The following is a 13,682-nucleotide window of genomic DNA, read 5'->3' as shown; positions in this document are numbered from 1 at the left end:
ATTTAGAGCTAGAACTTCTGTAAAAAAAGTGTATGTTTTACTGGCAGTTACTTAACTGCCAGTAAAACATGCAAAGCATGTTCTAAAATAGACAAACCATGCTTCAGTCGTCATAATGAGAACTAATTGTCAAAAGAGACTGGTAACAGGCACATTCACCAAGTCACATCACCAGCACTGGCAGGTCAAGTATGAAAATGTGAGGGTTCCTGTGACCAATAACTTAAAGACCAATTAGTTAAAATGATAATTAGATCAAGAGCAAAAAAACTAAACAAAACAAAAACACAACAACAAAACAGTCAAAGAGTATTTGTACATGAAGACATTTCTTTATTGTGACACAAATCTCAAATGCCATCTGATTCTTTACATCTGTATAATCCATTTTTAGATATGTTAAGTTTCCGATGTGCAGAGGTAAGACAGTAAAAGTTAAGTTAATGCAACCATAAATAATTGTAATAAATATCAAGTAAATGTACAGCACACATTTTATCGTAACACCTCCTTGTATGGATATGTCCGTTTTATAACCTTTCCTACCCCTCCCAAGAAGGAGTAGTAGAAGAGAGAGCGTCCCTGTTAGCAGCGGTATATCACCCTTCAAAAGGAACTGAACCAAAAACCAAAAAAGTTGCAAGCAATCAACAACCCAATTAGTCAAATATCAATTTTCGCTGTGTTTTTCAGTACTATCCAAGTAAAATAGCGATTTTACTCACACAAGAAAAACATGTTTCACCATGAGTAGAAGAAATTGAATCCATCTGAGTACAAGACAAAGGTGATAATAATATTATTGGTATTTCCAAAAAATTCATAAAAAATAACAACACAACAAACTGGATATCCAACAGACATCAGCTAGTTTGCTCATTTTAGAATCTTTTCTTGGAAGAGTAGTGCAAACCGAAAACCAAAAGTTATAAGGTGAAGTGAGTTAGCAATTAATAAAAATTGCCAAACGTAACTTTAGTCTATTTACATTTTTTTCATCCTATTTATTTATTTATTTATTTTATTTTTTTTTTGAAACACAGCTAAACATTTGGTTATGGGTAATTTGACCAAAAGAAAAAGAAAAGAAAAAAGCAGAATGCTGTTCATTCCTCATTAAAGAAAACTATGAAAAGGCAGAACTCAAGTTAACCCGCTGCCCCTCCCTCGGAGTACGTGTGAAGTTCACGTATATTGGGAATAGGAAACCGGGACCTTTTTCACATTCAGTAGAAGTTATTACACAAACTATGTGGAAGAGCAGCAGCTCATGGGTTCCCTTCCTGTTTTCACAATGCAACATAGGTTTCACAATTTGTAATGCAACTTTATAAAAAAAAAAAAACAACAACGACAACAACAACAAAAAAAAAAAAAAAAAAAACAGAGCAGGCTTCGATTACCATCGTCCAATCTACCTGACCCATCGTTCTGCCACAGCTACTCAGATATTAAAAAAACAACAACAAAAAAAACAAAAGAGAAAAAAAAATAAAAGTATCTATCTATTCATAAACTAATAGATTAATATGACTTTTTACATGACTTAAATACCCTCCCTTCAGAGACTTGGATAAAATGTAATCAGTTTATATAGGCATAAGTTAGTTTGTCCATTAGGAGTTCATTTTTATTTAAAACAGGCAGTAAACTACATAATATCCTGTACAGCACTTGTTCACACCTTCTGCCTGCTTATACTTGACAGGTTCCAAGACTAGACAGCAATACAAATTTCTTTTCTTTTTTTGGGGGGGAGAGTTATTGTACCTTAAACTCAAAAGCCATGATCATCATCTGATTTTCACACACAGCATCACCCTCTTGAGAGAGGCTCCTACAGCAAAGGCATGTTTCTGAACATCACCCCCACAGAGGGGTGGCAGAGGGAGGCAGCTAGGTTAAGCGTTAGGAGAGTAAATGTTTGTTTTGTGCCATAATGGCAATGCCAAATCCAGCGAGTCAGACCGAGATTACAGTGCTAAAATGTTAAGCAATCGTGAATTCAATGAAATTCAAAGTGCTGATCTCAAAGTTAGCCCGTAACGCTGCTAAATTCACAGAATTTGACTGAACCTTGTTAACCCTTCTGTCAAAGGAAAGGGGAGGAAAAGGTGAACAAAAAGTCTCACAGTTGGTTCACTTCAGCATCGTCCTCAAACTCCGTGTCAGTGCCAATTCAGAATATCTTCCCTGAATTCCCTTGAAATAAAAATAATAAAATAAAATACAATAACAAGAAAAAACAAAGCAAAACAAATCAAAATAATGAAATGTACGATTTGTGTAAACTGCAATAAAAAGCAGGGATGAACAAAGCATTGCCACTGAAAATGTAATAAAATTAACTTTGTGGCTTGTCGATGCAGCAGAGCATAAGGTCTGTCTCAGAGGAAAGTCCAGGAACTTGGGGATGAAGGGAGAAAAGGGGTCACAGGTGAGGGTGAGGTTTGGGGCACATGGGGGGGAATATTCGGTTGTCAAGTCTTCTCAGCCGCTGAGTGGGTCCTCGCGGTAGTGGATGGCGTAGCGCAGTTTCTCCAGCATCACGTCCAAAGAAGTATACTGGGGCAGTTTCACCATGAACATACAGGTCTCCACCCGGATGTAGCGCGAGTCTGGCTGACCTAAAGGAGAAACAGGAGTTCATAACCCAGTCCTTCTCTCCCAGTTATGCATGCTTGCCAGTTGTTAATGAACCAGAAGCCCAATGACGTGCTACGTAGCAGGTGCTATAATAAGCTGCCAGCTATGCAGGTGTACAGTAAATGACAGCAAGCCTGAGATTTTAAATGTGTGTCTGTAATTTACAAAGACAATCAACATTTTCAGAGTTTGCTCAAGTTTGCAAGAGAAGCTGAGATGATTTAACATGACTACTTATGTCATTCAAGTCTGCCCGGGGCCTTGCTTAACCCTCAGATCTTACCTGCTGCTCCATCAGGAGGGGCGATCTTCATGGGGTATGGGGGAACATGGGCGGTGTCAGGCCCCCCGTCCTTGCAGGGGCACGTGAATGGGATGCGCTCCTGATTGCATGCAAACTTGATGAACTTGCAGAGCTCCTCCTGAGTGAACATCTCCAGGGCGGTCCAGAAGAACTCGATGTGCTGGTCGGTCTCCATCAGGCCCACCTGATACATTGTATGAGCCTACGAGGGAACCGAGCACATGCTGAAATTAAATACTAACCCGTGACAACACGAGGTGAGTGACATCTCTCTGCATTTCATATATCTAGCATGAATCAATAGCAGAATAAAAAAAGAAATACACTGACTAGCCTGACAAAGAAGCTTTAATGACAAGTGACACAGACATATCACTTTCACACAAATATATGTTTCACCTCAGTGTTAATTTTGATAGCAAGCTTTGATTTAGTTTTAGGCATAATGTTTTAATAATTTAGGCATCTAAATTCTTTTCATTTTAGTCGACTATGTATCATAAGGTTTTGGAAACTAAATTTGAGGTTGATTTATTTGACTAAAATATAAAGTGTATTTACCAGTTAGAGTTGCTCACACAGTTTACAAAGTGGCGTAGTTTCATGTTTGCAAAATGTGTCCATACGTCTACTCCTCCCTGTCTTCAAAGTGTTGACATTTTGCTCCTTGTTTCACATTTTTATGAGAAACAAGGAGCCAAACTCTCCCTGCCTTCTTCAAGGCAGCAGATCAAATATGCACCTCTAACCTTCAGGCACATTAGATTACTTCTGACTGGATCACTTCCAAACTGGCCCGCCTTTTTACACAACTTTTTTAGTTCTGATTGGATCTTATTTCTTCAGAATATTCTCATCTTGCTTTCATTTGTTAAGAAAATGTCAGTACATTTTATTTTAGTTATTGTCTTCTTCACGTGTCAGACAAAAAAAAAAAAAAAACGTTAACGTGAACTATGATGACAATTATTGGTCAACAAAATTAACACTGCTTCACCTTCAGGAACTCCAAGTTGATGTAAGGCAGGCCGCAGGTGCGCAGCTCAATCTCTATAGGGCTGAGCATGGTAAGCAGCTGCAGGGGAATGATGGATCCGAGCCCTGCACGCACCGCTGTCATGCACTCCACATTCTGCAGCTCCCTCAGACGAAGGCTCCGCACTGCCCGTGCATACACATCCTTGTTCTGCCAGCTTTGCAGACAGATACAAGTACACAGGATATTCAGAATGAAATCACACTCTAATGTTCTGTGGCATTTGGCTATAAAAACAACTTATGCTGAATTAAGATAACTGCAAACGTGAACAGGAACAACAACAACAACAACAACAACAACAACAACAACAACAACAACAACAAGAAAATGCAATCAGTGGGATGATTTGTACCTGACAATGAGGCTCCGCCCTCCCTGACAAAGCTCCACTTCTTCACCAGTCATAGTGACATAGGTAAAGGTGCAGCAGGGACGGCTGGGGGAGTCTGGGCTTTCTCCTGAGTGGTGCTGGGAGGAGATTTCAGCACACAGGGCCTCCAGCTCTGTCTCGTCAGTCACCTTCAGCATAGGAGGGAAAAGGTAAATTTGAGGTCACTAGAGTCATGTTGGTAGCATCTAAAGGTGCTACGAACACTAATATACACTTACATTTTCAAATTTCTTGACATAGTTGTAGGTAAGCACATCAGCTTCTTGCAGGTCCTGCTCTGAGTCGAGAGGCTCACCAACTAGGCCCTTCCAAAACGAGCCCAGTAAGTCCAAAGGAAGTGGCACATCTGCACGTATGGCTATGCCTAGTAGTTGGCCAAAAAAGTGCAGCAACTGTTCCTCTGCATAGCTGATAGGGCAAGGAGTGAGGATATATTTCCCCTGAGAACAGCACAAATACAGATATGAATTATATTACTCCCTAACACAGCAGTTTGCATCATGTGTGATAAAACACATTTCAGTTAGTATCTAGCACACAGCCGGATATGAATGAATTTTTGGGGAAAACAAATATAGCAAAAAAGGCAAAAAAGCAGAAAACATGGTAGGTAATAGAAAATAAATATTACCTTATTACGATTGGCTGCAGCACTGGGACAGGGGAGCAGCAGGGAAAGTGCAGAACTCTGCAACTCCTTACACACCTGCCACAGGAAGTGTCTAAAAGAGCCACCTGCACACATTGATCACAGCCAGTTAGAACAGGAAGGGGGCAAATACTATTCACAGGGCTGTACATTGATTCAAAGTGCACATACAAATAAACTTTGAAAGAATTTTAGTTCAATACAAATAGACCCGGGATCTGTGCTGCAGGCTTCTGCTTATGTGATTAACTATTGCAGTATGAGAACTCCTTTTACACATGGTGCTTGGCTTTAAGAGGGGGTAACCCTCTTAAAGCCAGTTTTGTTGTTTTATTTTGGTAGAAATGTCCTTCCTTTTTTTAAGTTCCTGTATTAATTTTTTTTATAACAAAAAATATTGTTCTAACAGTGAAACGTGGAAACTTCTATCAAAACGAAACAGAAAACCTACATTGGCCTGTAATGTCTTGAAAGTGGTCAATTTATTTTATGGCCTGACAGTGTAATTAAGTAACTGCAAATGCAACATTTACATGATCTTTGTCTCTTTACTTCTTCCTGTATTACAGAAAAACAAAATGAGCAGAGCAGAATAAATCTAAGTATATCCAGTGCTTAGATTCTCAACCAATTAAAAGTTCATATATTTTGCCAGTGATTTTGTATTTTGCTTTTAAGACTGGTTAGTTGTACCAGTTATGAATTAAAATAAAACTCAAGCGCAAGAATCCAAGGCAGTACAGAAGTAATGTGAGGGAGAAATTCTTACTTGTGCCATGAACTTCCTCTCCAGTGAAGCGGATGTTAAAGGCGTAGGTTGGGTCTCCTCCACTGGCGAGTTTCACACAAAGCTGGGATGACGGCACACACGACAGCTGGCGTGCTGCCTGGCAGAAGTACGTGTTCTCTGATGACCTGATCTCACCTGAGGCAGACGTACCCGATCAGAAAAAAAGCACGTTTGACAAGATACCTTGCAATTATGAAGAGTATTAGGGCCACATTAAGAAAAAAATTAATTATTGATCATTTTGAGAAAAAAGGTTCGTAATTCTATTTCGAAGAAAACCCCCCCCCCAAAATATGCAGATTACAAACTGATGCAGTTGCTTTAGCCTCTGCAAGATGCTTTGTGTAGATGAGTTACTGAAACAAATTGATCAGCTGTCACATCCCACTAAACATTGGATGTCAGATAGATGTTCAGACCATGTCTATATTGGGTCTGTTGGTCCATGACCAATTCTGGACATCTATATGACGTCCAAACAAGGTTCACAATTTGGACGCCAAACCATGACCCAACTTGGAGGTTAATATAATGCTCAATATATAAACTTTGGACAGGATAATTACTTTGGGCGTCACGTGGACATCTATGACAGGTGCCGGGAATTTACATGATTAAGAAATGTAGTATTTTTTAATTACAAATATCAACATTATTGTTATCAACATAAACAATATGTTTAAATACAGATTATTTAAAAACATCCCCCATTAATTATGTGTTTTTTGATTGATTTATTCAGTACATGTTGGTATTTTTTTTTTAAATGTTAAAATGCAAAATAATTATGGTTAAAGTATTTTTGAAAAATTTTGAAATTCCTTTTAAAAAGAGTACAATTGTATTTAAAAAGTTTAAAAGAGCATTTGCTTTATATGTGCTCCATATTTACAAGTAATCCCGTTTTATTTGTGAAGAGGTTTGTAAGAGGAAGTGAGTGTGTTTGTAATCGGTAGCGAGACTGAGAGAAGTTGCAACAGAAAGTATGAGAAGTTTATGCAATTGAGTATAAACTGGACTACTCTGCTCAGCAGTATTTGTTGATACGCACATTTTGCAAACTGTCTGTGAGAAGCTCGGGACATTTCTGCTCCAAATCCACCGTGCAGCTGCTCACTTTTGTTTTAGCTCGGGAGCCCGCGCCATCTGAAGATGTCCACTAATCGCTCTGTATTCTGTCACACATAACTGTTTCTGTACAGAAAACATGCCCTCCACCATCTGGATACATGGGACTATAGAGCCCATAGAAGCAGTCTAAAAACACAGCCTAAAATGAGTCAAAGATGTCTTCAACAACCACATTTTAGACGTTCAGTAGACGTTGAAAAAACAAAAACAACATTGCCTGGCGTTACAAAACAACCCCTTCAGTGGATCAAACATATAAACATATGACATATAAAAGACAACACTCCGATGTCACTTGCGCAGTGGGACTGTATCTTGTGATACAATATACACGCTCTTCCAAGTTTGTGGGGTTTTTTCCTTCTGACCAGATGTTGCTTTCTGCACCATCGTTTCAAGATCCTTATTACCACACTCTGTTTATGTGCTAAAAGAGAAATCATTTTCTTGTAACTAAAACCGATTTTGAAATATAATTTCACTAATTTAGCTACACAAGCCATTATATAGAGGATATAGCAGCTGTGGCAATTTGCCTTGAAAATATTTTAATCTCCACATTTCTACATTTTTTTCTCAAAATGATCAATAATAATTTTTTTCTTAATGTGGCCCTAATGCTCCGTTTTGAAGTGATATTGAACTTGGAAAAACTAAAAAACGTGAACCAGTGAAAGGAATACCCACCTCCCACAATCTCTAGAGGGTCCAGTGTAATCTCTGGAGCGGCATGGTCAGCTGTCCGCTGCACTGTGGCATTCAGTACTCTGTTCATCACAGTGACCTTAGTGTCATAAAAGATTAGGCCTGCAAATAGAACAAGCGGTGAATCATTTCAACAAAGCAAGCTTTCCAGATAGGTTACACAAACTACAATGCGAGATGTGTGCTCAGATCCCGTTCACCTTTGGCCTCACTCAACAGAGCTGCAATGCTGTTTTGATACGTATGTGTTTGTCTCAGCTCCACCAACGGCAGGAAGAAACTCTCCAGGCTGTTGTTGAGGGATTGCAGCAAAGCAAAGCGTAGGCGTAAACTCTCCACAGGCACATCTGAAAACATTGACATTTATACAAAAAGTTATGTATAGCTGACAAAAACCCCCTTGAGGTTTCAAACTTTCCAGTGGAACTCTAAAAGTGCTGGCAGTTTACGTACTGAGCAAGCAGGCCACACGAGGATCAGCAGCATCACTGGAGTCCAGGTAGACTTCATGGGGGTGCAACCGGGCTGGTGTGATAGCCAGGTGACGGCACAGTCTGTTGATGTACTGTACCAATGCCACATCCATTTCTAAGCTCCACTTTCTACAAGCCTTCTGTGCATGGCGAGTGTCTATACAGGTGCACCTGGCAGAGGAGCACAGGAGTTCTTAAATAAAGAGCTCTGAGCTCATTAAAAACATTAAAGAGCAGAAACATTATCAGATAGAGACAAGACACTCAAAGAATCCTTAATACAAACTGATAGGTGAATTCTGCAAAGATGACAGCTGACCCAATGATGCCCCTAAGAGCCAATCAACTGCCAAACCAGGAAAAAAAAAAAAAGACATGAACCAACTCACACACTCGCCTTCTTAAAGGCAAGCAGAAACTCAGCAGCCATATAGAAATATCTGTGGGCAGTTATTTTTGATAGAAAGAAAAAAACAAAACAACCAAAAAACCTTCAGTTTAAATAATCACCAAAATGTTTACTACATCTGTAGAATCAGTCGAATCTGATAAAAATGGGACTTTGCCCCAAAATAAGGCTTATAAAGTTTTTTTTCCCCACCGCAAATTCTACATATATCACCATCTTTGCAGTTAGTAATAAGACATAATATATGCATTTATTATTGTTGTTATAAAGGTTAAAAACAGCTAATTAGGGCAGAATTACTTAAAACAAGAGAAAACTGACAACATGTTAAGTTTGCTGAAAGTGTGTGTGTGTGTGTATTCAGACAAGGCTGTTCAAATCTCACCTCTCAAAGTGAAGATCATAACCACAAGCCAAAATTGCCCTCCAGACACTGCGGATGTCCTGCTTGGCTCGGTCAACAGCAAATTTATGGAAGCCTTCTAGTGTCAAGTACTTCTCCTCTGGGACTAAAGAAACCATTCACAGCAGGATGCATTTCATTTACAAATACATGGATCATCTACTGATATGGAAAATTCTCACTTGTATGATAGTGGACTGGCGGTGTGTCAACAGACAAAAGTGCCTTTAAATGCAATTGTGTGGATGTCTTAAATTCTCTGGTAACCTACTTACATTAATTTCAATGTTGTGCTGCTTCATCCTACTTTCCTACAATTCAGATACAAATATTATACTTTTTCTTCTCTACAGTTTCAGCTGGTAATTAGTTTTCAGATGAAACTTGATGAAAAGGTTTATTAAGATACTAACAAAACAAAACAAAACACCCGCGCAAAATATTGCTTTTAACGATTTTGACATATGACAAAGTGTCTCATGTCTGGTTTTGGGTGCCCTCGTGAAATAACGCAACTATGGGAAAAAAAAGAAGCAAAAATGAAACTGCTATCATTTTGATGTTCAATTTCCATCAGGTTCCCTAAAATGTATCTCATGACACAGCACAAATATTTTCACTTTTACGTGTCCTTTTTTTTATTTCACTTTTACTTGCGATGGAACATTTGAAACTCATGGATAAGCCTGGATAAGTTCACAGCTTAGGAATGTGAATATTTCTTCACCACACATTTAGTTCTACGGTAGTTAGGTAGTTAATTCAAAGGTTGTTTTAATCCTTTGCAAATCTTTGTGTTAGCTAAAAATTCATAGATGTGTGGAGTCAAAGTGTGAGTGTTTATTGCAAACCTTCGGTTTTCTTAGCAGGAGATTTTTCCACATCTTTTTCTTCAGGTCTGGATTTCTCAGGAGATTTTGGCTTTAGCACTGTTTTCTTCTCACTCAGTGCGGTTCTGAGAGATGAGCACATTTTAATTCAGTTATCATGGCGGTGTGTTTATGCCTCTATACATGTAGTTACCCTTCAAGAAGTGAGTGTCGTACCTGACACTGTTAAGCACAGACTTTTCCTTAGTGGGAGGTTTGGTGATGGGCCTCTTGGTGCTTACTACCTTGCCTTGATGCTGCTCTTTTCCTGCCTTGCTGTACTTGTTCTTATTTGGCTTAGGAGTGCCATACTTTCTTAGAATCTAAAAAAAAAAACCATTTTGTAAGTTGTTGTGTACAACAGTTGAAAAGTCGTTTTAAAACAAAAAGGTCAATTAAATTAAATTACAGTTAAATTATTTATTTTTTTTAAATTATAGTAATCCATCTATCCATTTTCTTCACTTTTTCGAATTCAGGTTAGGGGCATTTAGCCAGGCCCCACTAATTCAATGTCTTTGAACTGTGGGAGGAAGTCAGGGAACCTGAAGAGAACCACGCAGACACAGGGAGAACATACAAACTCCACACAAAAAAGGTCCTGATTTAATTCAAACTCAGGGCCTTCTCTCTGTGAGGTGACAGTCCAAACTACAACTGAGCCACCCCTCACATTTGACTAACAAATTTTTGATTTAACTATATCAAAGAATTTACAAGTTTACTGTTGAGCACTTGTTTCATACCTGAGTAAGTTGGTCCTCAAGTACTTTCTTGGGAGGTCGAACATTAGTGAAGAAAGTATGCAGTAGGTTGCCAGGTGTCTGAGAATTGATCTGCTCCTTGCTGAGGTAAATGTCAGACACTTTAACGGGCTTGGCTGGCGTGAGGCTGAGCATCTGCTCTGAGTGGACACAGCTCTTAAAAATATCTGTGAGGACATCTCGGGCTCCAGGTACAAGCTTGTCACCTTCAAACAGAAGAATTTTAATTTAGACAAAGTAAGAAAACTAAAAGCAGCAAATATGTGATTGTAGTTAAGTGACAACCTTTGATTGTTTTCTCCAAGAAGTAGTCTTCAAGGGCAGAGCTTCCCTGTGTGTCAAACAGGCTTTGGTTAACACTGGAAGCCGTGAGGATCTCCTCATTGGTCAGCTCCATTAGTTCTTCTTCACCTTCCAGGCTGGACAAGCCAATCAGGTCGCTGCTGTTGAAAAGACTGGCACGAATTTTTTCCACTTTGGCTCGAGAACGCACCTATAGTCACCAAAAGAGAAATTTTCCTCACATTTTCAACATCTTAAACACAAAATCAATCAGATGGAATAATAACGTTCTGAATCAGCTCACCTCAATGACAGCATAACCCTTGATGGGTCTGGCCATGACTGCATTGCTCTCTAATGAGGTGACTGTGTGCATAGAGGCCCCATCTGACGCGGATGGCGTTTCTGCACTGTCGACAGGTTCCCCTAAGCTGCCGAGACTCCCAAGACTCCCTGTGCTACACAGGGAGGTATCTAGACTCTCCTGACTAGAAACTGTCTGTGACTCTTGGAGTCCCTGCTGGGGGTATGTAACAGCAGAAGCTGCAGCCGCAGGAGTGAGAGGTGGGACAGCTAAAAGCTCCTGATCGACAGAAAGTTCACTGGCAGTGCGGGAGACCCCCTGAGAGGAGCTGCAGATAGAGGTCTGGCTGGTAGAAGCTGAAGCACTCACACTCATAGCTGGAGTTACACTACTGGAGCTGTCGGGACTCTCGGGACCTCCGTTGTTTGCAAAGGGGCGCTCAGGTTCAGGACCCACTTTACCATCCTGAGGGCTTGCAACACCAGTCCCAGGTTTTTTCTTGGGGTCCTCCTCCTGGAGAGGAATGAAGACTTCATCTTTAAAGAGCCCCCCATGTGCGTTGCAAGCCCTTCGGATAGCATTACGGACAACAGCCTCCTCCAGGTGCGTGGGAATACCTGAGAGCACCAGCAGGCGACTGTGAGCAGTGGGTCCAACCAGAGCCTGGCAGGCGTCCGTTACTGCATCGCTGGTTACGCTTAAGCCCTGCGGGTCCTTGTTGGCAAGGTGTCGTAAGATCATCAGCAGAGTGAGGCAGCGGTGGAACCACAGCATGTCCTCAGGTTTACTACCTGCCATGTTCAGCAGGGCACTGTCACTCTCTGACAGCCTTGCACCTCCACTTCCCCGTTTACCAGACACTGCTGCCACTGCAGCTGCTGCTCTCTCACGCTTCATCTTCACCTTCTTACGCTTTGATAACAAACTGGGGCTCTGTGGTGTCTGGCCTGGGGATGATGATGAGGATGAAGAAGAATCACTAAGGTTAGGGGCACTGGTGGAGGACAGCGCTCCCACTGAAGAGCCGCCAACATTGAGGGGAAGTGTCACCTCTGCTACAGCCAGACACACTTCCATCAGAGCATGAAAGTATGTGGAGAATCGACTCTGCTCCGCACCCAGGGCCAATGCAATGCCTCCGGATGAGGACCCCCCTGCTCCAGCCCCTCCAGCAGTCCATCCCTGAGTTTCCCGGTCATAGAGCTTTCGGAGTTCTGTCTGCAGGGCCATGAGCACTGCGAGGCAGGGGTTAAGCAAAAGAGCAATTGAACTTGAAAGACCAGCAGGGCTCTTGCGCTGCTCCAAGTGGTGGATCTTCCGCAAAAGTTCCGCTAACAAGTGAAAGATGAGTTCTTTGATGGAGGGAGCCAGATCAGTTGTCCAAAGCAAACCACCTAAGAACAACGACCAAGAAAATATTCAAAACTGGGATCTTGGGAAATCTTTATGCACCTAAATGTCTCGTGACTTATGGATGAAGTGGTAAGCCCTTTAAGTACAAGGTTCGTAAAAAAAAAAAAAAAAAAGCTTTTTTGAAATCTCACAATTTAGGATTTAACGGGTAAAATCTACATTTGTGTGTTTAATGTACAACAACTGCTATACAACAGGGATACAGAAATATGGCAATGAAATACAACATGCACATTAAATGGTATCACAATGGATGTTCCTCCTACCAAGTAGTTCTACGACTTGTAGCAGCACAGATGAGGGCACTGTGTCCAGCTCATCCTCTGATCGTTCACTGCTCTCTCCCAGCTTCCATGTCAGCAGCTGTTCAGCAAATGCCATGGCTAAAGGAAACTCCAGTGGCAAGGAGTGCAACACCAGCACAGCACCAGGAGGGGGGGACACCCCTACAATTAAGACAAAGGGATACTTCATTACATTTAATGGGCACAGAGTTTATTCACAAAACAGCTAAAGCAGCGTATAAATTCCCTTTGGAATTAGATACTAACCAAGCTTGATGTGCACTTTATCAGTAGGGATCATAACAGAGGGATATTGATTGGTGGTGGGTGGGGGAGTAAGGCCTGTGTTGGTAGGTGAGGCATCCAGAGGATAACACACAGCCTCCATCAGATTCAGCTGGCCATTTCTCCGCACCTTGTGACCCAGGCCATACACCATGACTCGAGCCCAAGGAGCCTTGTACAGACTTGAGCTAACGGAGTAGAAAAGATTAAGATGTCATTTTTGCTATCAATTTGATTTTGTTTTTAAGTTTTCTCTCCTAGGGTTTTTTTTTTTTTTTAATGAAAGCTGTTATTTAATAAACCACCATAACTCACTCTTTACGACAGCCTAGCTGGCTTTCTTTACAGGACACGATCACAAATGCAGCTCCTGGAAAGCTGACATCCATGCTTACTTTGGATTCTGTCACTGGGAACTCCTCAGATGTAAACTGCTCTGGTGCATTCTGTCAAAAATCACCCCAATTGTAAGAGGTGTAACAGCTTGTAAACATGCACCCTGAGATACATTTATTAAATTAATAACAGATTGGCAGAACAG

At 40.8% G+C, this 13,682-nt stretch overlaps 1 protein-coding gene across 1 annotated transcript in view; it reads right to left on the bottom strand.

The window, feature by feature from the left end:
* Positions 1-329: 329 nt before the first annotated feature.
* The window catches only part of LOC134639508 (probable E3 ubiquitin-protein ligase HECTD4), a 39,689-nt gene continuing 26,336 nt past the window's right edge, over positions 330-13,682 (bottom strand). Inside the window, exons 58-76 of the mRNA XM_063490737.1 lie at positions 13,457-13,587; positions 13,124-13,329; positions 12,839-13,018; positions 11,160-12,553; positions 10,859-11,066; positions 10,556-10,779; positions 9,987-10,132; positions 9,792-9,895; positions 8,923-9,046; positions 8,109-8,299; positions 7,856-8,002; positions 7,638-7,757; positions 5,799-5,954; positions 5,012-5,115; positions 4,599-4,820; positions 4,342-4,508; positions 3,948-4,143; positions 2,930-3,152; positions 330-2,627 (exon numbers count right to left, since the gene is read on the bottom strand). Of these exons, the coding sequence (XP_063346807.1) occupies positions 2,491-2,627; positions 2,930-3,152; positions 3,948-4,143; positions 4,342-4,508; positions 4,599-4,820; positions 5,012-5,115; positions 5,799-5,954; positions 7,638-7,757; positions 7,856-8,002; positions 8,109-8,299; positions 8,923-9,046; positions 9,792-9,895; positions 9,987-10,132; positions 10,556-10,779; positions 10,859-11,066; positions 11,160-12,553; positions 12,839-13,018; positions 13,124-13,329; positions 13,457-13,587 (4,380 nt within the window). The 3' untranslated portion in view covers positions 330-2,490. The remainder of the gene's footprint in view (positions 2,628-2,929; positions 3,153-3,947; positions 4,144-4,341; positions 4,509-4,598; positions 4,821-5,011; positions 5,116-5,798; positions 5,955-7,637; positions 7,758-7,855; positions 8,003-8,108; positions 8,300-8,922; positions 9,047-9,791; positions 9,896-9,986; positions 10,133-10,555; positions 10,780-10,858; positions 11,067-11,159; positions 12,554-12,838; positions 13,019-13,123; positions 13,330-13,456; positions 13,588-13,682) is intronic.

The sequence above is a fragment of the Pelmatolapia mariae genome, linkage group LG12 (assembly GCF_036321145.2).
Source record: "Pelmatolapia mariae isolate MD_Pm_ZW linkage group LG12, Pm_UMD_F_2, whole genome shotgun sequence".
In the NCBI taxonomy this organism is placed as follows: Eukaryota; Metazoa; Chordata; class Actinopteri; order Cichliformes; family Cichlidae; genus Pelmatolapia; species Pelmatolapia mariae.
This window is presented reverse-complemented; position numbering and strand designations above follow the sequence as displayed.